This window comes from Geotrypetes seraphini, chromosome 13 (assembly GCF_902459505.1).
Source record: "Geotrypetes seraphini chromosome 13, aGeoSer1.1, whole genome shotgun sequence".
Classification (NCBI taxonomy): Eukaryota; Metazoa; Chordata; class Amphibia; order Gymnophiona; family Dermophiidae; genus Geotrypetes; species Geotrypetes seraphini.
In genome coordinates, this window is record NC_047096.1 from 14,606,630 (window position 1) to 14,634,536 (window position 27,907).

Here is a 27,907-nt window from a genome sequence, read left to right on the forward strand (position 1 = left end):
GCAGGAGCGCAGAAAGATCGCTCCTGCCTTGTTTCTCAGAGATGACACGTTCTATAAGTCCAAGAGACAATCCCTTCTCAGTAGAGCTTACAATCTAATTAAAGCAGCCAAACAAGACTAATAGGGGTTAGGGAATTTCACACAGAGGGAATGATAAAACAGACATGGGTACTTTACAAGTGAGTGGGCGTTAGGAATTAAACTCAGCCTAGATTTTAATACTGCCAGAGACGGAGCTTGACGTACTGACTCAGGCAGTCTGTTCCAGGCATACAGTGCAGCAAGATAGAAGGGTCGGGGTCTGGAGTTGGCAGTAAAGAAGAACGGTATAGATATGAGAGATTTACCTGATGGATGGAGTTCCTGGGGAGGGTTATAAGGAGAAATAAGAGAGGAGAGATACTGAGGAGCTGCGGAGTGAATGCACTTGTAAGTCAATAAGAGAAGTTTGAACCGTACATGGAAATGGATAGGGAGCCAATGAAGTGACATGAGGAGAGGGCTATTGAGGGCATAGTGACACAGGTGGGATATACGTTGTGCGGCACAATTTTGAACGGGTTGAAGAGGGAGAGATTTAATGTGAGAAGTAAGTTGCAGCATTCTAGATGAGAGAGGTGATAAAGAATGTGGATCAGGGTTTTTAGGGGGAGGGGAGAGCAGGGAATAAGATTAACAGGCTTTCCATCTGGATGCGTCACCGGTCCTTTCTGGTTTGCAGATCCTTTGCCCCCGGCAGCACTGAGCCTCCAGAATGAGGGGAGCAGCAACTTATTGCGGGCATCCTGGAGCCAGCCTATAGCCGGCCCCGTGCCTCCCTATGCCATCTCCCTCTTTGAAGCCACATCGACAGCACTGCTGAAAAATATGACTGTAAGTCAAGGATCTACCACTGTCATATTTGAGGGCTTGGTCCCGGGCCGTCCGTATACAGTTCGAGTGTCTGCCACTGCTGGTCCTTACAGATCCTTTGAACAAACAGCCACGACCTGGACATGTGAGTATCTGAATGTGTCCTGCCTTGTCAAGCCTGCTGGGAGGGGGGCAGGGGGGGTAAAACTGGTTAGCTAAAGAATTCCTACATTAGGAGGAATCAAATCTTTCTTGGTGCCTATACTGAGTGCATGGGAACAGGTAGACCTAGTTCTGCTTTTACTCCACGAGTAGGGTTGCCAGACGTCCAGGAAAAACCCAGACGGGTCCTCTTTTTAGAGGACCGTCTGAGTGCCCGGACAGATTTTCCCAAAACCCAGTAGTTTGTCTAGGTTTTGGAAAGCCCCGACATCCGGACGCTTCTGGAGGACCTCTGATCTTGCGCGGATGATGCCACGCACATCCACGCAGGCTTGGAGGCCCTCCAGACGCAGCCTGGAGATTGAAGAAGAGAGACGAGGCTTTGTGGGGGGCGGGGCTGGAGGCGGAACAAGGCAGGACTGGGGGCAGAATGGGGCAGAGCCGTTTGGGTTTCTACGTCGGAAAATCTGGTAACCCTATCCATGAGTATACTGACCAATATTCAGGAGCATGTAGCCAGATGGGAATGGCTCCTGGCCAGCTAAATACCACTAAGCCGGCTAACCACTAGTATATGGGAAATGACTGGTGGCTATCTCCTGCTGATTATCCTGGTCTGTAGATTGGCTGGTCACCAGTTTATGTCTTGTGACATAGCCAGTCAGCATCAATATTCATTGGCCGACTGGCTAAGACTAGTGGCCAAACAGACCTGCCTAAAAAGCAGGTCTATGTTTGGCCACTATGCCTTAGATGGCTAAGTATACGGTGGCTGCACTTGACTTGCAAATTCAATGCCGGTGGCCAGATATGGCCCTGACATTGAATATCCAAGTTTACCGCTGACCACAGGAAGTAAACAGGCTGCCTCCCGCGGTCTGAATATTCTCCCCATAGTTCCTGATTTTTTTTGTAGGATACTCTGCCTTCACATGGTAGAATTTGGGTGCTTCAGACCCAGTAATCGGCAGAGTTTGTGTAGCATAAAACCAAAACTAAACTTACTGGAAAGTTAGATCACGGCTTCCCAGTTCTGTCCTGATGACTATTAACCAATCAGGCTTTTCAGACTATCCATCATGAATATGCATGACTTAAATTTGCATATATGGTTTTCCAAATATATGAAGACCTGGTGTAGATGTCCTGCAAACCCAAAAGGCTGTTAAGGAAACTCTGTCATTTTTAAATGACAGGAAAATCACAATATTTCTTTTATTTTGTGTTTTCCCATTGGAAAGGACACAAATGCTGTTTCTCCATTTTTGCATGTGCTAAAACACCAGAATGAAAAGAAGAACCCTGAAAAGAATTGTAAATGAAATATGAAGTTAAAGAAAACACATTTTTTCCAATGCATTCATTGGTTGTGGTATCACCAGGATCATTTTGAGAAGCTCTAGATCAGAGGTGTCCAACCTGTGGCCCAAGGGCCGCATGCGGCCCTGGTCGAGGGCGATACAGTGTTTTCCTCTTCTGCCCCGGTTTGTTTACCATCTTGCGGGCTCCCTCCTCTGTCTTGCTGCAGCGTTTGTGCGGCCCCAGAAACATTTTTTTCAGCCAATGCGGCCCAGGGAAGCCAAAAGGTTGGACACTCCTGCTCTAGATGGTCAGTATGGAGTGATAATCCTCCCAATAGCAGTTGATAATAACCAAAGAAAACCAGTTCTAGTTTAGATCAAATAACTCCCATTTTTAATGCCACAGTTCAAAGGCAGGAATGTAGCAAGAAGTTCTGAACCTTCTAGTGCTTGCAGGACTTCTGGCTAGGAGCTCTGCAGTCTCTCAGCACAGAATGAGATCTGCTTGTCTCCTCTCTTTTATAGGACTGTTGACTCCTCCTCTTGCTTCCACCCTCTCTGATTGGCCAGGACTTTGCTTCCCCCCACCTCTCCCTGTTGAGGCTTTAACTCTTCTGCTTCAGTGATTGGCTTGGAACCTGCCTTACCCAGCTTCCTCTGCTGATGTGTTAATTCTGTGGTTAAAGGGTAAAAGGTCGTTGATTTGATATTCAACCTTTCTATGGGTACTATCAAAGCAGATATGTAGTATATGCAAGTATTTTTTTCAGTCTTTAGTAGACTCACACTCTTAGGTTCTATACCTAGGTCAATAGAAGGTTAAGTGACTCGTCTTCCTCCTGTCTTCTGGGGATTAAATTCTGTGGTTAACATTTCTTCTCTTCTGGATTTCTCAGAGCTCTGTAATGGGATATACACCTATTACAGTCCTCCTGTGGAAAATTTTCACATTGGTCCCAGGGAAAGACGTTACACTGAATCCAGTGTTGTGCAGATCATTTAAATATTTTTTTTTTCTGCTGATTCTCTTAGTATATGCCAGTCCTCATGGACAGATAAAATTTATAACATATGAAAAAAAAATATCACCATTGGGAAGCTAGAAAATATTTTCTGAAGGTTTGTGAAGTTACTGTGCTTTTTACATTACATGAGAGAGGTGATAAAGAATGTGGATAAGAGTTTTAGGGGGAGGGGAGAGCATGGAATAAGATTAACAGGCTTTCCATCTGGAGGCGTTACTGGTCCAATGTATTATCTTTCTTCTATATGTTTTTTGCTAATCGCAAAGGCCATGCTAAAAGCATGAAGGGCCGTAATCAAAATAGACATCTAAGTTGAATTTGGTCATATGATGCTAGACACCCAAAGTCGGCAGTGGGAAAATGTCCATTCTCGAAAAATACGTCTAATTTTCCACCCCCCCCGCCCCCCCGAAAATCATCTATTTGGACGTACAGGCTATAGTTTGTCCAGACCGCCAATACATCTGTCTTCGTACCACTTTTTCGACCAAAATTTCGTCCAAGTCCCAAATGCCTAGAACAAGACCATTTGATGGTGGGAGGGGCCAATCTTGTAATGGAGTGGCCACCCAGCCATGGCAATAGAGTAGTGGGGCACCTTTCAGGGCACTGCTGTGAACTTCAGAAAAAGGGTGCCACATAAACATCTCACTAGAACTCCCTTATAGGTTATGGTGAGCCCCCCCTAAAACCCACTATACCCATCTGTCTACAAACTCAATAGCCCTATATGGCAGTAGAGTAGGATTTGGGAGGACCACACATGTTCTGTAGTGGTTAGAGTGATTTATGGGCCTGGGTCTTCCTCTCTGTAGTTCACTAGCCCACTATCCAGGCTATTTAAGGCACCTCTTTGCAGCTCTACTAGGTTTTCCTGTACCAGGTGCTGATGTTCTAGAGACAGGTATGTACTTTTTAATTTTGATCTTTGTGGGGGTGTTAGGGGGGGGGTCAGTGAACACTAGGGGAGTATGTGTGGGTCTTTACTTTGTCTCTGCAGTGGTTACCTTTTTGGCACTTATACCTGCTTTTACATCGTCTAAATTACAACGCTTTTAGTTCTGTCCAGGATGTCTTGTAAAGCCTTGGATTATCCCTGCAGGACGACTAAGTCTAGATTGGTCCACATCCCACCTTAACCACTCCTCCATAGTTGCCCTTTTAGCGGGATTCAGAGGCCTAAAAAGTCCCTGGACGCATCCAGAAAATCGGTTTGCATATTGGCACTTGGACAAACTGTCTTTTAGGTTGTCCGAGTGCCGACTTGGGCGGGTTTTTAGACGTGTTTAAGTTTTGATTTTGAGCCCCTTAGTGAATAAATTTAGTACAGTTGTGGACCTGCCTTACATTTCAGATCCTTTGGCTCCATCCAAAGTGATGCTTACCAATGAAGGAAAGACCTCCAGTCTCTATGCATCATGGGACAGGGCACCAGGAGATCGAGATGGGTATTTTCTCCAGCTGATTACCATGGACCACCAGATGGAAAAAAATATAACACTGGAAGGGAGTCAACAGAATTGTACTGTAGATAAGCTTCAACCGGGACAGCAGTATGTCCTGCAGGTGACCGCTGTGGCTGGCCCTTATCAGTCATCTTCAAAATCAGTCACCGAGTGGACACGTGAGTACTTAGATACTCCTGGCTTTTGCTTTCAACTCTAGCATTGGACATAATTCTGGTAATCAATAAGGATGGATCGTCCATTTCATTGGCATCTTATCCCAGCTGTCGGTAGCTGTTATGCACACAACACAGACACAACAGCAGGGCCCATTAGAAAAAAAACAACATTTAGGGACAGCAGGGAGAGCAGATGCTGCTGGTTCAGCTGCAGATGGACTTTTAAAAAAAATAAAATGGGCCCAGCTGTTGTGTGCTCTCACAATACATGCACAAAAGCTGCGCTTTTCTTAAAAAAAAAAAAAAAAGCAGGAGTAGAATCGGCTGATCTCAGCTGGGCAGAGGGAAGGAGAATGGCGGCTGCAGGCAGGAGGAGGAGCTGTACCTAGCGGTTGCTCTTCTGAGCAAGCGCCAGGCACAGATCCTCCCCCGTTTTACTGGGGCTGCTCCACACGAATAGCATGCATATAATTTGCATGCTATTGTGCCGAGCATTCTCTGATAAAGAAAAATCGCTCTCACCACGGTATTTAATAACATGGTGTCGGAGCTTTGAGCATTGGGGCCTAGGTCTTGTTGCATAAAATGGGGCAAGTGCTAAAATAGCACAAGTTGATAACTCCTTTCCCCCCCCTTAAAGAGTAATATCAACATTGTGAAATCTTTCTAAACGTGAAATACCAGCATAAGGGATCTGGACGGCTTTTCAAAACCCGGCACTTTGTCTGGGTTTTGAAAAGCTACGATGATGTCACGCAGACGCGTGTGTGCACATGATGTCACTGCGTTGAATCCGCACATGCGTGGATGTGCTGCCCGACAAGAACAGGCAGCGGGGGTGGTGTGGGGGGTTATGATTGGAGGCGGGGCTGGGCGGGTCTGGGCTGGGCTTGGGGGCGTGACGTGGAAGAACCGGGGCGGGGATGGGTGGGACTGGGCAGGCGTGGGAGCGGGTTTAGGGCTCTTGAATTTCCAGACGGAAAATCTGGTCACCCTATCCATGTTGATAACATTTCAGGTCACTTCCATCCATTTGCTTATGCACCTTTTTGAATTTTTTTTTTTTTTTTTAAATCCAGATCCTCTACCCATGGACAATGTGACTGTGATAAACGTCCAGACCTCACCTGTGCTTCAGGTCCGCTGGACAGATTCAGGCGGTGGTGGGACAGACCGTTGGGTTTGCCTGTACAGCATGCAGTCACATACACTTCTGCAAAATGTTTCTGTGGAGCGAGGTGCTACCAGTGTCACCTTGGATAACTTGGACCCTGGCGCGCAGTATTTGGTTGAAGTGGTGTCGCAGGCGGGCCCTTATCAGAGGCTTTCCCAGAAAGCAGTGGGGTATACATGTAAGTTCATACAAACCGTTCAAGTCTCACTGTTCATAGCAGCCAGAAACTCGAATGGTGGTGCACTCTGCTAGTTTTCCCTGTTCATAGGTCTGGCACTTTTATCCTGTTCCTACGGGCTTCCATCAAAATCGGAACTGGCTTCTGTTGAGCCACTGAGCTAGGAACCATTTTCACAAGTACAGTAGAATCGGGTCCCGGTTAACCGGTACTGAACATAAGAATTGCCGCTGCTGGGTCAGACCAGTGGTCCATCGTGCCCATCAGTCCGCTCCTGCGACGGCCCTTAGATCAAAGACCAGTGCCCTAATTGAGTCTGGCCTTACCTGCGTACTTTCTGGTTCAGCAGGAACTTGTCTAACTTTGTCTTGAATCACTGGAGGGTGTTTTCCCCTATAACAGCCTTCCAACGCTTTAAAGGAAAGGCCTTGCCGGGGCTGGCTGCGAGCAACCTGTTTTGAGGCTGCCTCCAGCTGACCAGCTGTGTTTCGGGTAAGGAAGGGAGAGAGGGAGGAGTTTGCGGCTCAGCACGCCACCTGCTTCTGCCACTTTGGGGCTTCAGGAAGGGAGGATGGCATTGCAGCTCAGGGCCACTGCCGTGCTGGTGCTTTGGAGGGGGGGGGGGGGCGAGAGAGAGTTGAGATATGTTAGACAAGATTTCTAACATACTCTCAATTAACCATAAAAAACAGTTATCCGGCATCCACCAATCCCTGTGGGTGCCAGATAGCTGAGATTCTACTGTATCCACAAACTTGTCCCTTCATTTTATAGAAACATGACGGTAGATAAAGGCCAAGTGGCCCATCCAGTCTGCCCATCCGCAGTAACCATTATCTCTTCTTCTCTCTCTAAGAGATCCCACATGCCTATCCCAGGCTTTCTTGAATTCAGACACAGTCTTTGTCTCCACCACCTCTACCGGGAGACTGTTCTACATATCTACCACCCTTTCTGTAAAAAAGTATTTCCTTAGATTACTCCTGAGCCTATCTCCTCTTAACTTCATCCTATGCCCTCTCATTCCAGAGCTTCCTTTCAAATGAAAGAGACTCGACTCATGCGCATTTACATCATGTAGGTATTTAAACATCTCTATCATATCTCCCCTCTCCCGCCTTTCCTCCAAAGTATACAGATTGAGATCTTTAAGTCTATCTCTACACATCTTATGATGAAGACCACGCACCATTTTAATAGCCTTCTGAACTGACTCCACCCTTTTTATATCTTTTTGAAGGTGCGGCCTCCAGAATTGTACGTAATATTCTAAATGAGGTCTCACCAGAGTCTTATAAAGGGGCATCAATACAGTACCTCCTTTTTCCTACTGGCCATACCTCTTCCTATGCACCCTAGCATCCTTCCAGCTTTTGCTACATGCTTTGAAGCTTTGTACATATATACCATGTGCACTGTGAAGACACTGAACTCCATGAAGAAGGCCTGGGATGACCTTCCCTTCTCAGTAAGTGCTCCTGGAAAGAAACTCTGCTTCTAGACCCCCCCCCCCCCAACCCCTCAAAACATAGCATCAGGGTTCCACGTACTAGAGACAATGGAAAATGAGTTCCTTAAGTTGGCAATGCTTATACGGGGCTTCTTCAGACTCTCTCCTAGCTCACAGGATACAGGCTGGTCATACATCCTAGTGCCCAAAGCCAATTATACATCTTGCAAATGCTAAAAAGAATAATAAAAAAATCAAGGAAATGTAACTCAGCCAGCACAGATGGTCCCTATAAAAGCCAGCCTGAAAATCAAATAATTCATTAGCCAGATTTTGCTCTAGGAAATGTGAAAGCACAGAGAACTGTCTGTTCCTCTGGTTGTTTCTGTGGTGGTAATACCAAAGGAGACCTGCCTAATCCCTGCATTGCTTTCCTGAGGCTTATATTAAAGGGGACCTGCCTTTCTCTGACATAGCGGAAGAACTGCCTTTTCATCTTTCAGGATGGCTTGTCAAAGGGAACCTGCCTATTTCTCTGATTATCCAAGTTTTCAAGTTTATTTAAAATTTGTTATTCCACATATTCAAGCTACTAAGCAAAGCACAATAAAAAAAAGGGGCAACACATAAAATATATTTCATATAAGACTAGTGAACAAAGAAGACAGACAGACTGGAACAGTAGGAAAAGGGGAAGAACTACATTAGAGAAGTAAACATGGGAGGGGGGAACCTGCCAAAGATTAGGGGAAACGTATGCTGCTCTTAGGGGTAGTATTAAAGCAGGGTTACCATATGGCTCCAGAAAAAGGAGGATGGATTGAGACATCTGGGTTTTACTTCCATTGCTCTCAATAGAAGTAAAACCCGGATGTCTCAATCCGTCCTCCTTTTTCTGGAGCCATATGGAAACCCTAATTAAAGGATAACTGTATATTCCTTTGGTTATCCTCCTTGGCGTAATATTATCGATTATTACACTGGATAGCAGTGGAAGCACGAGTAATATTTAAATTTTCATGCCTTTGTTTCAAGTTGGTCCGGGGATTGGTCCCTACCTACCTTTTATGTCATTTTGCGCTATATAACCCTGTGAGAGTAACCAGGAATTGTAACTTATTTGCATACCTGAAGATTTTAGGCTGTAAATTTAGGTCTTTCATAGATAGGATCCTCGCATTTCAAGCAAGCAGACAACAGTCCTGGTTGGGTAATTATATTAGCGAAGCCATGTTGTCGTATGGCGCCTTCGAAAAGAAATTAAGTAAGTAACCTTGAAAGAGACCTGGGAGTGATGGTGGACACGTCTTTGAAGGCGTCGGCACAGTGCACCACAGCCTCAAGAAAAGCAAACCAAATTTTGGGTATCATTAAGAAGGGTATCACGACCAGGACAAAGGAGGTCATCCTGCCACTGTATCGTGCGATGGTACGACCGCATCTGGAGTACTGTGTCCAGTATTGGTCGCCGTACCTCAAAAAGGACATGGCGGTACTTGAGGGAGTCCATAGAAGAGCAACTAAACTGATAAGAGGTATGGAAAACCTCTCATATACTGACAGACTGAAAAAGCTGGGGCTGTTCTCCCTGGAAAAGCGGAGACTTAGAGGAGACATGATAGAAACCTTCAAGATCCTGAAGGGTATAGAAAAAGTAGACAGGGACAGATTTTTCAGATTACGGGGAAACACGAGTACAAGGGGGCACTCGGAAAAATTAAAAGGAGACAGGTTTAAAACGAATGCCAGAAAGTTCTTTTTCACCCAGAGGGTGGTGGACACATGGAACGCGCTTCCGGAGGCTGTGATAGGTCGGAGCACGTTACAAGGCTTCAAAGAAGGTTTGGATAGGTTCCTAGAGGATAAAGGAATTGAGGGGTACAGATAAGAGTAGCGGTAGGTTATAGGGATAGTCTGGGACCATTGCTCAGGCAATGGGCCTGATGGGCCGCCGCGGGAGCGGACCGCTGGGCGAGATGGACCTCTGGTCTGCCTCAGCGGAGGCAACTTCTTATGTTCTTATGTTCTTTAAATTAAGACAGCACTATTTGATAAATTTATCTCCTAATTTGAGGTTTTATTCTCAACATAATAATTTTAATTTATAACAATTTTTATTGAAAGAATCGAGTAATAAATACAATAAGATAATACAAAAATATTTTCATTACAATAAGAATCACAATAATAATATTCATACATATTTATATCATTCCTCCAAATTAAATCACCATATGAACTAATCTATTCTTTTATACCCCCCCCCCTTAATTCCATCCCTTCCCCTCTACCTTCCCCTCTAAATGAAATCCTCCAAACCGGATGAAAGCTAACAAAAATAAAGAAATAAAATAAATAATTTCACTGCATTAACTTAAATATTTTTTATTGTCTTATTAATTAATATGCTGTATTCTTACCATTATTATTTTGTATTTCGCTGATTTGTCCAGTTTTCTCTTTTGTGTAAACCGCCTAGAATTCTTTTGATTGAGGCGGTATAGAAAAATAAAGTTATGTTATGTAAAGCAGTGGTTCCCAACACCAGGCCAATCGGGTTTTCAGGATAGCCCTAATGAATATGCATGGAGCAGATTTGCATGCCTGTCACTTCAACTATATGCAAATTTCTCTCATGCATATTCATTAGGGCTAGCCTGAAAACTCGATTGGCCTGGTGGTCCTCCGTTCAGGGTTGGGAACCACTGATGTGAAGGAGACTTAATGATTTTATGTTGCATATATGTACAGGAGAACTGCTTTTTTTTTTTTTTTTTTTACCTCAGTGCTTATGTTGGCCAGTTCATCAGGTAACTCACAGTTAAAAGCTTTGCGAGGCTTCTGAAAACTTTTCAGATAGGAGATGAAAAAGCTAAAAACAACCTGGGGTCAGGTGTTCACTTTAATCGGGATAATGCAGAGGGTAAAAATGCTGGGGATTTGGAGACAGTGGGAAGGGTGCCCAAATGATTACATAGGAGAAGATGGGCCTCTCTAAGCAAGGCAGGAGGAGAAATCCGTGCATTGAATATCCACTTAGTTATCCTATTTTATAAAGTGAGCAAGCTCTGACTGTGATCTTCAAAATATCCTCAAAATATTGTAAGTTATGCAATATTAATATTATTCCCTTTGTTTTGTGAAGGATTGTTATGCACATCCAGGTAGGGAGGGGGAGGGGGGATTTAATAATTGTATATTATTTGTTGCAATAGAGTGCAGGTTATTATATTTCATGATTGTTCATGTTTGCACTTTGTATTTGATTTAAAAATGAATAAAGAATTAAAAAAAAAAAAAAAAAAGAAAGAAAATATCTCTAAGGATTTTGATGAAATGGGTTTTCGGTGCAAGTAAGCGATTTAGCTACGTCTGGAGTTCAGCAAAACTCATTTGGGGGGGAATTTTTCAGATGTTCCTGCCTCCCCCTGCGCCCATCGGTCACACAAGGAAGCTTAGCCAGCCAATATGCTGCAGAAAAAAAATAAAGACTGAAGGTTGCTAAGCAGGTTGTTATCCCAGGACAAGCAGGCAGGTATTCTCACCTATGGGTGATGTCATCCGACGGAGCCTCGATGCGGACGCCTCGCAAGCAGACTTGCTTGAAGAAACTAGAAGTTTCGAGTCGCCCGCACCGCACATGCGCGAGGGCCTTCCCGCCCAGTGCACAGGGCGCGTCTCCTCAGTTCTTAGTTTTCCGCGGAGCCGAGAAAGTCCGTCTTTTTGGCTCTCTTCGGTAACTTCGTACGTTCGTGCCTTCTCTCACCGCGGTTTGTGTTTTATTTTTCTCACATATCGCTGTGTTTTTACTTTTCAGCCATATAAAACCAATTCCTATGGAGACCAAGATAGTAAGGTATAACTAATCTAACAATATGAAAAACATCAGAGTTAAATATTGTAAGGAAGCTTAGTCAGCCAATAGGTTACAGGGAAAACTTGGACTAAAGGTTGATGTCTCATAACCCAAACAACAACCCCATCATAATTACACAGCCCAATTTCCTAAGCAAAGCTCGATCTTCCAGGTACTGCTTGATCATTTCAGCAAATCTTGTGGGCAAAAGTTAGTTTGTGCAACATCCTGGGTGGTTTGATTGTTTTGGCTTTTATTTCTTGCTCTTTATGAAGTGGAATTTGGTGCCTATCCAATACCCCGAGCAGTGTTTTATATATCTGCTGGGAAGCTCAGTCGATCTTTTTGTTTTTTAAGTTTGTAGAGATCTGGAATGAACTTCCCGACTCCGTTAGGCTTTTATGCCAGCTGCAATTAGTTTGTAAATTCCTGAAAACTTTGTTGTTCTCACAATTTTTAAATGGTTTAACGACAGCCTCAACAAAATGATAAGATTATAGTTATTTTTCTTATGCTTTTCTTATGTTTTCTGCTATGTACTCTAGTCTTAATTCCTATGTGAACCAAGTCGAGCTCCATTGGGAGATGACCCGGTATATAAACCAAAGATTAGATTAGATTAGCCCAGATAATTCCCTGTAAACTAGGAGATACATGAGCAGGGTAGAGAGTTAGGTGAACATTACCATCATCTTGGTCAGTGTCAGAAGGCAGTTCAGCATTTGCTTTTATCATCTAATTTTCTCAAATGTTCTCTTTCTAGACCCGCTATCACCAGTCTCTCTAAAGCTAACGAGTGGGAGAAACTCCTCCGATTTGGTGGCACAGTGGAAGAATCCCGCTGGAGACAGAGAAGGGTATTTGATCTCTCTCTACAAGAATGGAGAAAGCACAGCACTGAGGCAGCTGACCACCACCAGTAGCAGCACCAACATTACCCTGGTGGGGTTGATGGCGGGCTCATGGTACCACGTGGAGGTACAGGCAGTGTCTGGGCAGCATTACAGATCAGTCTCACAAAATGCCACAGCCTGCACGTGTAAGCTCACTGCATGCACCGCCATCTTCACCTCACTGGTATCCTACATATAATCTCTGCGCTGTTTTAATGTTTCATATTTTATTGCAATGGTATTCTGTTCTTTCATACCTTACGTGCATTAGTAGGAAAGCATGATATAAAAATAAATGGGAGATATTCAGTGGGAAGCAGTCAGTTAGGAGAGCTCCTACCAGTGAAGCCAGAAACTCTTCAGCATCAGCGGATGCCCCTTAGGAGGGGCCTTAGGCATCCGGGCCATAAAAAAGCCTTAGGCCCCTTCACGGTGCATCCGGGGAGGGGCCTGAGGCTATGATTGGCCCAGGTTGTATAAGGTCCCTCCCATGTGCATCCCAAAATGCACTGGGGAGGGGAAGGCCCATTTTTAATAACACAGGCCAACTGGGAGGAGGAAGTCCGCGTCCCTCCATGCATCTATGTGGAGGTAAGGGGAACGAGCATTGGAGGTGGGGGGAGTTGTTTTATGGCAGGGAGGGTCATTTGGCAGCAGGGAGAGTAAGCAATGGGCATCTATCCCACTTTGGGGGGGGGGGTGCTCGCGGTCGAGCAGCAGCAGACATTTCTTGGCATCAGGGAGAGTGGGCATCTCTCCTGCTGTGGGGGGGGAGGGGTGCACATGGCCGAATGGCGTCAGGCATTTCTTGGCAGCGGGGAGAGTGGGCATCTCTCCCACTGTAGTTGTGTTTTTGTGTGGGGGGAGGGTTCACGCATTTTTTCTGCGCATGGGCCCACTGCTATCACCAGCGATGGGCACATGCAAATTTAGCAAATCATCGCTGCTGTCCGCCAACCTCATCTGCATGCGTGATTTATTGAGAATGCCTCATTTTTTTACAATTCGCTATCGCAACAGCTGCATTAGCAGACCGTCGCTTTTTATCACGTTTTTTTTGAGAATCACGGCCTCAGTATTTTTAGTCAAGGTTGCTCCTGTGTTCTGTTGTCTCCTGATGGATTTATCCAGATGCATTTTAGGTATAAGTCTTGCAAGCTGTGTAACATTCTGTTTATTATCCCAACTGTTTTCTTCTTCAAAGTAAGAAAAAAAATAGATTTGTATGACAATGTCATTGAAAAGTTGGTAGAAGAAAATAATTTTGCTGATTTCCCAAGTACAAGGCACTGTTGTCACAAAGGGAACGAGTTTATAAATGGTGCCTAGGTTAGGCGTCTTATTAAAAGACATCTAGCAATACCTAACTAACCCCCCCCCCCCCTTTTACAAAACTACGAAAGTGTTTTTTTAGTGCAGGCTGGCACGCTGAATGCTCTGTGCTGCTTCTGACACTCAGAGTCGGAACCAGTGCAGCGCATTCAGCACGCCGGCTTGTGCTACAAATCACCTTTGCAGTTTTATAAAAGGGGGGGGGGGGGGTAAAATTCATGCCTAATTTTTTAAAAATTGGCAGGGTAATTAAACAACAATTTTAAAATTTTTTTAAAGCAATTCATTAAAGTTGCACGTGAAATACCACATGGCGCGGCACCCAGTGGCAACTAACGACCGCTACCTGTAAAGTGTCGTTAGGGGCAGAGAATAGGTATAATTGAGTTTAGTCGTTTGCGTTAGGTGCTGGTAAATTAGGTCTCGAAAACGGCCCACCTCTAGATTCTGAAAATGATGACTCGCGGTTGGTTGACAACCACGCCGAACGGTTATTGAATCAGGTCCAAAAGGCCTAACGAGAAATGAGGTACCATTTTGTTTTATCTTTTATTGGACCAAGATGAGAATTATTTATTTTATTTTATTTAAATTATTTATTTTATTTGGGTTTTTTTAAATCCTGTTGTCCCCAGTTTCAGTACAAGTTTACGATACAAGTTTTTATCCTACCCTGACACATACCAGGGGTCTAATATTAATATACATAATATATAGTTTACCAATTATCAGTAACTAACCCCCCAAAACATTTAGTTGCCATAGTTATTCTTACAGTGCAAGGTTTTCAGTACAAGATTTATCCTAATTTGAAACACATAGACAGTTTGCATGTTAGATTTGCCATCGTTACATTGCAAGACTTTGCAATACAAGTTTATCTAGATCTGCTATCATATTTAAGGTTTCCAGATCACAGGGGTTCTTTCAGGTGGATGAAGGGGGGAGCTGCCTTAAAATGTGTGTGCCTGGAGGAGGGGTGAGTCCTGCAAGCTGTTGATGGTGCTGAATTTCTCACCCTTAACGCAGCTCCCACGGCTCCCGCCAACGTGAACCTTAGCAGCCGAGGGAGCGCCATAGCACTGTATGCTACCTGGACTGAGCCTGCAGGAGGAAGAGACTCCTACAAGTTGATTTTGTACAGTGCTAGATCCCAGGGGAAATTCAAAGATGCGTCAGTCGGGCACCGTGCCACCAGCTATGCCTTCCATGACCTGCCCGCCGGGAGCCTTTTCACCCTGAGCATTGCAGCTGTGTGTGGGCCATCGGAAACCTTCTCCCCGAACATCACAGAATGGACCTGTAAGTGTGGAAAGGGTTCTTGTGGAACGTGAAATTCGCCCGAGAGTATCTTGTTCTCATCCAGTCTGCTCCAACAAATTCTTATATGCCACTTAAAGGAATACGATCTGTCAGCTTAAGACTGAAATTAAATACCCAGTTCCTCAGGGGAGCCTGGAGGCTAGTCCTAGCTTTTAAACATCCTTCATCTGTCTTCCTGACGCATTCTGACACCTATATGTTGATTTCAAACCAAAAGAAGCAAAAACAACAGATATCATAATGCACTGAGATGGAAGTTTAAAATCTAGGACTGGCCCAAATTCTCTTACCTGACATCTCTTGTTAATCTAGGTGCATTGTGGACAGCAATAGCCACAGAGTAATAGAATTAAATTAAAATTACACTCCATTCTACAAAGTGCTTGTTAGATTGTATTTTTTTACCAAATTGATACACCCCATCCGATGTGAAGTCAGGCCCTGTTTCGCCAATATGCTGCATCAGGGGAATTTTTTTGAAAAAGATCTACAGATAGAAGACTTTGAAGCAGTAGCTCTTTTTTAAAAAAAAATTCCCCTGATGCAGCGTATTGGCGAAATAGGGCCTGTCGGGAATAATGAGATGAGTTTTTAAACTCAACTGAAAATTACACCGGGAGAGTGTATTTAAAATTGACAACGGAGCTGTGGTGATCTTTTCCTTATCAGAGGATATATTGAAGATAAGTGCGGGTTTCTTACATATTTGTCTTAAAGTATTTTTGAACTATTTATTTTTGAAAGAGTCTATCAATACAATTATACTGCTAGTAATTTCACGGAGGTTTTATGACCAAGGATGTGTTTTCTATGACAACTTAGTATTTGTCATAGTAGTTTCCCGGATTGACCCCCAGGAAACACTGAGGTCTTTTTCTCCATGTTAGGAACCTGCCTTAGTGAGTCTCTGATAACGCTATTTATGTATAACAATTTTTATTGAAAGAATCAAATAATCAGTACAATAGGATAATACAAAAATACATTCAATACAATAAGAATTACAATAATATTTCATACAAATTTAAATCAGTCTTTCAAATTTAATTTCCATATGAATTAATTCAATCTTATCTACACCCCCCTTAATTCCATCCCCTACTCCCTATCTTTCCCCCAAAATGAAATCCCTCACCCTGGATGAAAGTTGAGAAAAATAAAGAATTAAAATAAATAACTGGAATGTAATTATTAAACCTAATTTTCATAATAAATCATTGATAACCAAACTTCGTATTTTTGGTGAAAGATTCTGAATATAAGGATCCCAAACCTCCATAAAAAGACGAGATTTTTTAGGCGAACCTCGAACCTCCCAACTCTCAAATAAAAATAAGCGATGTAATTGATCCCTCCAATGCCAAAAACTTGGAGATTCTTTCTGCAACCCAAATTGCATAATACATTTATGCCCAATCATACAGGCTTTCTGAAATAAAAGACATTTTAGTTGGCCAAAAACCCACAAGCTGATGCTTTACCAAAAATCATTCCCCTAGGACAACCCACTATCGAATTACTCCATAAAGAACCCAAAAATAATAGGATGGCAGACCAAAATGAGTTGATCAAAGGACACAACCAAAAAGCATGAGATAATGTGCCAGGATCTTAATTACATTTAATTCAAATTGGGGTATCTATTAAATTCGCATGAAAAGCTTGAATTTGGGAAAAATAAGCCCTATGCAAAATTCTATAAGTACATTCTCTCCAAACACACCCTTTTATAATCTTTGGTAGTCTATTAATAGATTGAGTAAAATCAAGAAGAGAAATCTGAATTCCCAACTCCTCATTCCAATTTTGTAGAATTTTATCATATGTACGGGTAGGTAATATATTCCGCCACCACTTGTGTAATAAAGAAACTGAAATAGGCACATCATCACATTGATTAAAAAAAGAAATAATTCTGTCATGAACTCCACAAGAAAATTTCAATCTCTTCAATTTATTAATATAATTTACCAATTGCATATACGCGTATAATGATCCAGGACCCCTTCCCACTACAATAGAAAGGTCAGGAAAACTCTTAATCTTCCCAGTTTCATCCAATACTTGTGATAAATAATAAATACCTTTAAACCCCCAAATTCTAAAAATCCTAGATGTCATACCAGGTTGAAAATCTCCATTACCCTGAATAGGTAGCAAATCTGTTATACATGGGTTATATCTCCATAATTTAATTAAATTTCTCCAAACTGACCTCATTGAAGATAAAATAGGATTACTTTTAAAATGGATTGGTAATTTAGATGGATGTATCTGAAGAAGATATAATAAATGAATATTGGAATATCTTTAGGTGTTTATATATTTTTTGATATTCTGCTTGTATAGCATTATTGTTAAAACATAAGAATAGCCATACTGGATCAGACCAAAGGTCCATCAAGCCCAGTAGCCTGTTCTCACGGTGGCCAATCTAAGCCACCAGTACCTGGCCAAAATCCAAAGAGTAGCAACATTCCATGCTACCGATCCAGGGCAAGCAGGGACTATAAACCAGGAGAACAATCCCCAGGTAGTCGTTAATGAAAGCTCAAAGTGCCAGTTCCAGCTCTGATCCCACGCGAGCTGGAAGTATATCGAGGGAGAAGGAAGCTGCAACGTCAACTAACTCCCCAAAACATTTAAGTAACAGCATCTTGCCTTGTTCATGTGCACATTACTTGCATCATTAGTGTTAAAAGGAAGTGATGTGATCAAAATATGAAGGAATGGGAGTAAAAAATGCATTTTACAGGTAGGCGTGCTCAGTGTCGTAGTAATAGGGGGGGGGGGGGGCGGACTGCCAGGAAGTGACATCAGAGGGAAAGCTAACGCCGGCTGAGCAGTAGGCCGGAGATGTTGCTCGCACTGGCGAAGATTTAAAGAGGTACAGGAGTGGGAAGGGAGGGACACAGAAGGAGCAGGGGGCATGGAAGAGGGTGTGTGGGGGGGCGTCTCCTACCCTCACTACACCACTGGCTGCACACATGTTTAGAATCTGGGTGCAGTCACACTTAGCGCATAGTTTATAGCATGCTATAAGTTATGCTCTTATTTCTGGCATTTTGGCATTCACACTTATGCCGGTTCTGTGATAGGAGGATGTGTTTGCATCTAACTTATAAGTGTCCCTTCTGTAGGTTATACTAGTATTAGAGAATGACACAGGGACAGATTTGTCCCCATCCCCACAGGAATTCAATTTCCTTGTCCCGTCCCCGCCAGTTTTGTCGCTATCGCTGTCCCTGCCCCAATCCTGTAAGCTCTGCCTTAACTGCACAAGCCTCGAACACTTATCATTTTAAAGTGTTTGAGGCTTATGCAGACGAGGATGGAGCTTGCAGGAATGGGGCAGGGACAGGAAAAGAACTCGACAGGATGGGAAAATAGGTGCCTATATTCCTTTATACCGGGTCCTACCATGTATGGATGTTCAATTGTAAAATTACCCCCTGTTGAAGTGGTGTTTTTTTTTCCTTTCTACGTCTAGATCCTTTGGCTCCAGAAGATCTTACCCTTTCCAACCTGGGCAGCCAATCTACATTGTACATCCTCTGGAAGGCATACCCTGAAGGTCAAGATGGATATTCTGTTTCGCTCTATGAGGTTCCCTCTGGGCTTGTTGCTGGCCATGTCTTGCTTGGCAGGGATGCGAAAAGCTACACTTTTAATCATCTCGTCCCAGGAAAGAAATATGGCGTCGAAGTAAGTGCCACAGCAGGACCCTACAAGGCCACCTCAGGGAATGTCACTGACTGGACATGTAAGTGCTAATGTGTATATCTTTTTGGAGGGCTGAATGTTGTTGTTGGTTGAAAAGCGTATTGAAGTATGGAAGTAATTTTGTTAATACTAAGTGCCCAGTTGGGTATTAAGTAATTTGTGGGATATTCTGTGGGTCAGTAGCCTCATTTGCGTAGAAGTGAAATTAGAAGGTCAGTATTCAAAGCAATTTAATTGGCCAGAAATGAGCTAATGAAGTGGTCTGCATGATATTGCATTAAAAGCACCTCAGGACAATAGGAGCAAACTTTTGCTAGTGGACTGCCGTGGGTTCAGGGTTTGCCGTGGTTTAATGTATATGTTGTTGTTTAATGTGTATGTTAGTGATCTGGGAAGTTGAATTCAAAACCATGGCACAGTCCATTTCCTCTTTGCTGATGACTTCCTGTCAACTATGTCTGTTACTGATTCTCTAGAGATGGTGCCTTCTGTTTATCTTCTCGTTTGGCCCACGCCTCTTCTCTCAGGGTTCAAGGTTCAAGGTTTATTAAATATTTGATGAATCGATGAATCTGTTTACAAAGCGATGTACATAATTATAAAATAGGATAGAATTAAAAAATACAAAATACATGAACATTGAGATTAAGACAGGACAAACATTAGTTGGAAGGGGAGACAAATAAGACAAATAAGGGAAAAAACAAAAGGAAACAAGGGTAGTTAAAAAAAATATCATAAAAGTCGAAAAAGGTTTAAATGTTAAAAAGCATCTTTAAAAAGGTATGTTTTCAAGGATTTTTTAAAAGAAGGGATATCTTTTTCGTTTTTGATGTGTTGAGGCAAAGAGTTCCACCATTGGGGACCGATTACAGAAAACATGTCTGATCTTCGTGTGCCTATTATTTTTAGAGAAGGAACAACTAATAGATTTTGAAAAGATGATCTGAGTGTACGCGCAGAGCTGTGGGGAATTAGCATTCTTGATATAAACTGGGGTTTGTTGTAAGCCAAAGTTTTTTAAATATAAGCAACATAACCTTAAACAATATGCGATGGCTAATAGGGAGCCAGTGAGCGTCAATAAATAATGGTGTAACATGATCATATTTTCTAGCGTTATAGATCAGTTTATGAGAACATCAGGGTACGAGAACATAAGAATTGCCGCCGCTGGGTTAGACCAGTGGTCCATCGTGCCCAGCAGTCCGCTCATACGGCGGCCCTCTGGTCAAAGATCGGTGCCCTAACTGAGACTATTTTTAGAATTCTTCATAATGTTGATTCTATGGGGCCGATTTTCATACCATGGGAGGCAGTCTGGCTACCAGATAGTCAATGCCAGGCCATTTCTGGTGACCGGCATTGAATATCCAGGGGGTTAGTTTGGTGTCAGGTCAAAAGCGCGCCGGAACAAAGGCGTGCGCAGACAACTGAGCACAATGTGGAGCCGTGCGCCGAAGAAAATGACTGTTTTAAAGGGCTCCGACGGGGGGTGTGTGTGTGTTGGGAACCTCCCACTTTACTTTATACAGATCGTGCCGTGTTGTTAGGGCGTTGTGAGGAGTTTGGGGGGTTGTAACCCCCCACATTTTACTGAAACTTCACTTTTTCCCTAAAAAACAGGGAAACAGTTAAGTTTCCAGTATAATGAGGGGGGTTACAACCCCCCAAACCCCCCATAACGCCGCCGCAATCTCTATTAAGTAAAGTGGGGGGGGGGTCCCCAACAAAACCCCCCGTGGGAGCCCCTAAAAACACTCTTTTTCTTCGGCGCGCGCTTACATCTTGCGCTCAGTTGTCGGGGCGCGCCTTTGTCTTCTGCGGTTTTGTCTATGAACCGTTAGTGTTGCTGCTATTAACTTAACCAGCTAAGTCAATATCTAGTGCTGGCTGGTTAAGTTAACAGTGGCCAAAGAATAAGCTTGCTAGTTATGCCGCCTAATTTGGCTGCTAAATTTAGCCGGTCGGTGCTTGAATATTCTCAGCTAGTCGACATTAGCAGCAAGCCGCTAACCACAAATATTCAGCGGAGAGTCTAAATTATGGCACCAATAAATAGAATTACCACCTTAATTTTTATGGAATTGTATTTTGTATGTATGTATTATTTGCTTTATACAAAGCGAAGCACAAGCAAAAACATACATAATAAAATATAGAAATAGACATAAAATCATACATAAAAACACATCGTGTCACTCCTCTTCTACAAAACGCCCACCGGCTGCCAATTCGGCACTGATGTGATTGGCTCTTAGGCACTAGTGGAATGAGGCATTATGACATCACAATATCTGCTCTGGATACCAGAGACTTTCATTCTGTAGTGTCTGTTTCAACCTCAGTCCTTCAACACCAGCATTCTTCAAAGCAAAGCTTGCGGGTCAGTGGTTGTGGCCATTCATACTCTGATTCTTATGTGAGCCAAGGATAATGAAGCCATTGTGACATCACTGATGTGATTGGCTCTTAGGCACTGGTGGAATGAGGTATTATGACATCACAATATCTGCTCTGGATACCAGAGACTGTCATTCTTTAGTGTCTATCTCAACTTCAGTCCTTCTACACCAGCATTCTTCAAAGCAAAGCTTGTGGGTCAGTGGTTGTGCCCAATTATACTCTGATTCTTCCCTCTCTCCTTAAAGAATGACATGAAGATGGTTTCCCGCGGTTATCCGCGGGGACGGGAACGGTGATGAATTTTATCACCGTGTCATTCTCTAATGTACATCACTTCGAAATTTTTATTTAACCGTTCTATCAAATTTTAAATAAAACTTGGATCATATGCTAAAAATATAGCACAAAACATTTAACTGCAGCCATAACCAGTGTTAACAGATGTCGTCATCTCTGCCCTCAAACACATTTTTCAGCCGTACTTCATTTTACAGAATTGGTGACGTTTAAACAAATTAAAAAAAAAAAAAAATCATCAGATTCCCTTGCGGCCATATCCATTGCTGAAGCCTGTTCCATTCCCCCGGACCTGCGCAGGAAAACACTCCTGCCTGCATCGTTTGCAACCGAATCTCCTTTCTAGTAGAGACAGCTAAGTCCCAATGTCCAGAGGATCGCAACTTGGGGATCGCAATATAATACGAGAGACGATCACTTAGGCATTTGGGGGCCACCCCATGCAGACTTAAGTAAAATAACATCTGCAACTTTAAACTAAAATCCATCTTGAGCCAATAAAGCTCGGTATAGTAGTCAGATATATGTTCGCCTTTTGTTAGTCTAAACCAGGGGTAGGCAATTCCGGTCCTCGAGAGCTGGAGCCAGGTCAGGTTTTTAGGATATCCTCAATAAATATGCATGAGATAGATTTGCATCTCGAGGAGGCAGTGCATGCAAATCCATCTCATACATATTCATTGTGGATAGGCTGAAAACCTGACCTGGCTCCGGCTCTCGAGGACCGGAATTGCCTACCCCTGCCCTAAACAATGTCCTGATAATTGAGTTTTATGATACCAGTGTAGAGCATACAATATGGGTGCTAAGGCTGTAGCTCTAACCCACTGTGCCACGCACTCCCCACTATATCTGAGTGTGGCACAGGGGTTATCACCCTCAGCTACTCACTTGGTCCCCCATTGCCCCAGGTATATTAGATAGATTGTGAGCCCACCAGGACAGAGAGGGAAAAATGCTTGAATACCTGAACAAATTCATGTAAACTGATCTGAGCTCCCCTGGGAGAATCATGAATGGTGTAGAAAATTAAATAAATATAGGTATCGACGAAATTAAGTTAAATTAAACTAATAAGACTCTTCCATTTTGCCTCAGATCCTCTCACCCCATCCAGCTTCATGGTGACCAATGACGGATGTCCTGATAGTCTTCACGTATCCTGGGAGGAAGTTGCCGGAGAGCGAACTGGTTACACGGTCATCGTGTATGATGCAGTTTTGGAAAGCGTGGTCAGAAATGCTTCCCTTGGTCGGGATGCCAGAAATTTCACCTTCTCAGGACTAACTCCTGGAAAGAAGTATAACGTGGAAATCATTTCAGTTGCTGGACCCCACACTGCATCCTCTGGGAATGTCACAGATTGGACTTGTGAGTTTGTTTTGATGGACACGAAGTATAGGTTTGTTTGGTTTTTGTTGGGATTCTAGAATCTTGTTACTCTCTGGGATTCCGGAATCATGCTATTCTTTGAGATTCTGTATGGAATGTTGCTACTCTCTGGGATTCTAGAATCTTGTTATTCTCTGGGTTACTGGTTATTCTCTGGATTACTGGTTTACTGGATTACTGGGTTATTTGTTATTCTCTGGATTACTGGTTACACGGTAAATGTGTATGATGCAGTTTTGGAAAGCGTGGTCTTGGTTTGGTTTTTACTTAGATAAATTGCCTGCTTTTCTGGGATACAAGGTCTGTTCAAAAGTTCCAAGACTGATTTTATAAAGGTTTATTAAACAACTTATTCCATTGGGACCCCTTCAAAGTATTCTCCTTCCCTATGTATACACATTTTCCCAATGCCATTTCCACTTCTGAAAACAGTCCTTAAACGCATCTTCAGGAATCACCAAACGTTGCTGTGTTGAATTTTGCTTTATGTCTTCAATGGTGTCGAATCGCTTTCCTTTCAGCGTGGATTTAAGTTTAGGAAACAAGAAGAAGTCAGTAGGGGCCAAGTCAGGTGGCTGGGGAAGAACCGTCATTGCGTTTCTGGCGGTTGTTCATCCGGTCGTCCATCATCAACAGTGGAACAAACTTTGCCGCAACGCGAGACGTCCCCATCTTCTCTGTTGCAATGTTGTGGCATGAACTGATGGAAATGTTGCATTCCTCTGCCAGTTCTCTAAAAGTTAATCGGCAATCAACATGCATACGACCCCTGACATGGTCAACGTGATCATCATCGGTTAACGTTGATTCTCATCCAGTTCGCGAATCGTCCTCCACTGATTCACGACCACTTTTGAAGTGTGAATACCATTCAAAACACCTTCCACGACTCGTGACATGTTCCCCATAAGCCACTTTCAACATTTCACAAGTTTCCATAACGGTCTTACCCAATTTAAAACACAACGTCACGCCGTAGCTCTGCTCATTGAGGTCGCACATGATGAAAAATAGCCAGTCACGAAAACACACTTTCACAAAAACTGCTGTAGCTCGGAGACGAAAACATATATCACCAAATGGGGGGAAAAAGGAGGTTACTCATGAGGATTCAAGCTACTCATCGCCCCCTAGTGTGTCTCAAAAGAACGTCCCATCGGCGCACCATTCAAACTGTCCTGGAACTTTTTGAACAGACCTCGAATGTTGTGGTCATGTCAGTCAAACAATAACTGGATCTTTCTCCTTAATTCTATAGCCTTTGGCCCCGCCTTTATATATATATATATTTGGAAATGGGCACACAACCTTGAGGATATCCCCAATGAAGTTTGAAGGTCGGCTGGTGGGATGGAACTCATTAACCCACACTGGTCAGCAGTGCCATGGGAAAGCATTTGACGGTTTTCCTTCAGCTCATTGGAATCCAAAGTGGCCCAGCTTAAAAATTAATAACGATCACTGCTATAATGGCATCCGGGTGCCCAAATGACAATATAGAATTCATGTTCCGCACACTGCATTATGATGTCTTTAAATTTGGCGCACTTTAAAGAATTGCCCTCAGTGTGTTTGTACGGAGGATCCTCTGGGAATTAATATACCATTGGATTATGTTGCTTTCTTCAGATCCCGTTGCCTCAACCAAAGTGAGCATGACAAACCAGGGCAGTAGTGACAGCCTGCACATGTTCTGGGAGGAAGCCACTGGGCAGCGAGACAGCTACGAGGCGATCCTCTACGACGCCGAGACACACCGCGTAGCAAAAAATGTGTCCATCAGGGGAGATGCCCAAAACTTCACTTTCTCAGGGTTGAGCCCTGGGAGGAAGTACGATGCTCATATCATTTCAGTGGCTGGACTCTACAGGACACTGGCTGCGAATGCCACGGACTGGACATGTAAGCCTTTCAGTGCTTGACTTTCCTGTTATTTGCTTGTTTGTTGTGAAAAATATTTTCTTGAGAGCATGTGGGCCATGAGCTGAAACATTCAGAAAATTTGCAGCTTTCTTAAGCTTGTGCATAGGGATATCAGAGCAACAAAGATTATTTATTTAGTAGGGTTTATTTACTATCATAAACATAAGAACATAAGCAATGCCTCTGCTAGGTCAGACCTGACATGCCCAGCAGTCCGCTCACGCGGCGGCCCAACAGGTCCAGGACCTGTGCAATAATCCTCTATCTATACCCCTCTATCCCCTTTTCCAGCAGGAAATTATCCAATCCTTTCTTGAACCCCAGTCAAGTACTCTGCCCTATTACGTCCTCTGGAAGTGCATTCCAGGTGTCCACCACACGTTGGGTAAAGAAGAATCTCCTAGCATTCGTTTTGAATCTGTCCCCTTTCAACTTTTCCGAATGCCCTCTTGTTCTTTTATTTTTTGAAAGTTTGAAGAATCTGTCCCTCTCTACTCTCTCTATGCCCTTCATGATCTTGTAAGTCTCTATCATATCCCCTCTTCTTCAGGGAAAAGAGTCCCAGTTTCTCCAATCTTTCTCTATCTCTCTCTATTTCTGTCTCTCTCCCTTTCTTTCTTTCTTTCTATCTCTCTCTCTCTATATATATATATTTCTCTCTGTCTCCCTTTCTCTCTCTCTTTCTATCCCTCTCTACTCTCTCTATGCCCTTCATGATCTTGTAAGTCTCTATCATATCCCCTCTAAGACTCCTCTTCTCCAGGGAAAAAAGTCCCAGTTTATCCAGTCTTTCTCTATCTATCTCTCTCTATTTCTGTCTCTCTCCCTCTTTCTTTCTATCTCTCTCTCTCTCTCTATTTCTCTCTGTCTCCCTTTCTTTCTCTCTCTCTTTCTGTCCCTCTCTACTCTTTCTATGCCCTCCATGATCTTGTAAGTCTCTATCATATCCCCTCTAAGACTCCTCTTCTCCAGGGAAAAGAGTCCCAGTTTCTCCAATCTTTCTCTATCTATTTCTGTCACTCTCCCTTTCTCTCTCTCTTTCTTTCTCTCTCTCTCTCTCTCTTTTTCTCTCTGTCTCCCTTTCTCTCTCTCTTTCTGTCCCTCTTTACTCTCTCTATGCCCTTCATAACCTTGTAAGTCTCTATCATATCCCCTCTAAGTCTCCTCTTCTCCAGGGAAAAGAGTCCCAGTTTTCCCAATTTCTCAGCATATGAAAGGTTTTCCAAACCTTTTATCAGACGTGTCGCTCTCCTCTGAACCCTCTCGAGTATCTGCGACCAATGATGGACGCAGTACTCCAGATGCGGACGCACCATCGCCCGATACAATGGTTAGTGAATCGGGTCGGAGGGAAGTCGGGTCACAAACCGATTGGTACACGATCAGTTTGCTTAGTGAATCTAGCCCTAAGTCTGGCTGCTCAAGTTCCGAATATTGGTACTTAAGAGGAGGCCTCCCTTCCCCCCTCCCCCCCCCGAATGCCTCCAAGATTGTCTGCTTATTTTTCAGTGCTAATCAGACATTTTCAGTGGAGATAACCAGTTAAATGCCACTGAAAATGCCCAGTTAGCCACCAAGACACGAGTGGACTGTTCAGCAGCCATTCCTGACCTGTTAATTCACTCTAAATATAAGCCTTTGTGATTATTTCTCATTACTCCCATTTACACCCCTCACCCCCAGCCTCTGTAGCAAACTTTCTAAATTCAACGCTGCTTTCAGAATATTAATGTACCCTATGCTCTGTGAAACTGTGGCTTTAATCCTTTGCTTCTTCCAGATCCCCTCGCCTCATCCCGAGCGAACGTGACTAATGGCGGACACTCTGATATCCTACAAGTTGTTTGGGAGAAAACTTCAGGGGATCGGGATAGCTACACACTAACCCTGTATGACACCAGGCAGCGCACGGTGGCTTTAAGGAAATTGCTTGCAGAAGACATCAGAAACTTCACCTTTACAGGGCTGACTCCGGGAAATGAGTACACCGTAGAGATTGTGACAACGGCAGGACCTTATGGCAGAGCGGCAGCGAATATTACAGAATGGACCTGTGAGTTCTGCTGGGGATGGAGTTCCAGTTTTCCCATCTGTAAGAGGTTTGGGCATAGGGGTCATGGCCTCCCCCCAAATATTCAGTTTTCGATGGGTGCCCTCCCTCCCGTCACCTGGTGTTATGATTTTAAATCTTTCGGCAGCTGCCGTGCAGCGTCAAACAGCGGGCCAGCTCCAGAACCCTTCAGCCTACTTCTGGAGGCAGGCCTGCTCATGGACGCCACGCGTCGGCTACCTGAAGATGTTAAACTATCGTGTCGGGAGGAGGTGGGTGGAGGACTCGGGAGCTGCCGAGAGGTCGTGCACTAGGGCGAAGCTCCTGAGCCCCCCTCCCCCAAACAAAGCAGCGCTTCTCTGCCTATGGGTTTGGGAAGCTGATTTAATTCGGCCAGAAGAGCTGTTGACCTTTCAGCGTGCTCTGAGTTGCCAGAATCTGTCTTGCTTAAGGTTACGATACACACTGAATATCAGTCGTGAACTGGCAGCCCAAGATTCAGAAGCGCTTACCCGCTACCCTGATAACTGCCATGGATTTTCAGTGGCATTATTCCTATAAGTTAATGGGCAAATAGGACTGCTCTCTCTTTGTCTGGTTTAATATAATGTTTATTGGCATTTAATACACTGCCCTATCTTGGAGAAGTTCAAGTTTCAAGTTTAATAATTGTTTTGATTAATCGCTTAATCGTATTTCAAAGCGATGAACAAATTAAAATTACAATTTCTGGGAAATACAAAACAGAACAATACATATTAAAAACACTTACAATATTAAAAAAATTACGATTACAAACTTAAAAACACAAGGAAAGGAGGGAGATGAAATACAAATCATTATAGGAAAGTAGAACAAAAAAGGAAAAATACAAAATGAATAACAAAAAAACAGTGTAATATAATACAATAAAATAATCTGAGCTGCAATAAGTTTCGTTAATTAT

General features: G+C 43.4%; 1 protein-coding gene across 5 annotated transcripts in view; it reads left to right on the forward strand.

The window, feature by feature from the left end:
• Nucleotides 1–27,907, forward strand: part of LOC117347576 (receptor-type tyrosine-protein phosphatase V-like) — a 122,682-nt gene that overhangs the window by 50,142 nt on the left and 44,633 nt on the right. For all 5 annotated transcript variants that reach the window (XM_033918688.1, XM_033918689.1, XM_033918691.1 and 2 more), the window contains exons 8-16: nucleotides 722–997; nucleotides 4,695–4,964; nucleotides 6,044–6,316; nucleotides 12,386–12,661; nucleotides 14,877–15,149; nucleotides 18,661–18,933; nucleotides 22,695–22,967; nucleotides 24,618–24,890; nucleotides 26,692–26,964. In XM_033918688.1, the coding sequence (XP_033774579.1) occupies nucleotides 722–997; nucleotides 4,695–4,964; nucleotides 6,044–6,316; nucleotides 12,386–12,661; nucleotides 14,877–15,149; nucleotides 18,661–18,933; nucleotides 22,695–22,967; nucleotides 24,618–24,890; nucleotides 26,692–26,964 (2,460 nt within the window). The remainder of the gene's footprint in view (nucleotides 1–721; nucleotides 998–4,694; nucleotides 4,965–6,043; nucleotides 6,317–12,385; nucleotides 12,662–14,876; nucleotides 15,150–18,660; nucleotides 18,934–22,694; nucleotides 22,968–24,617; nucleotides 24,891–26,691; nucleotides 26,965–27,907) is intronic.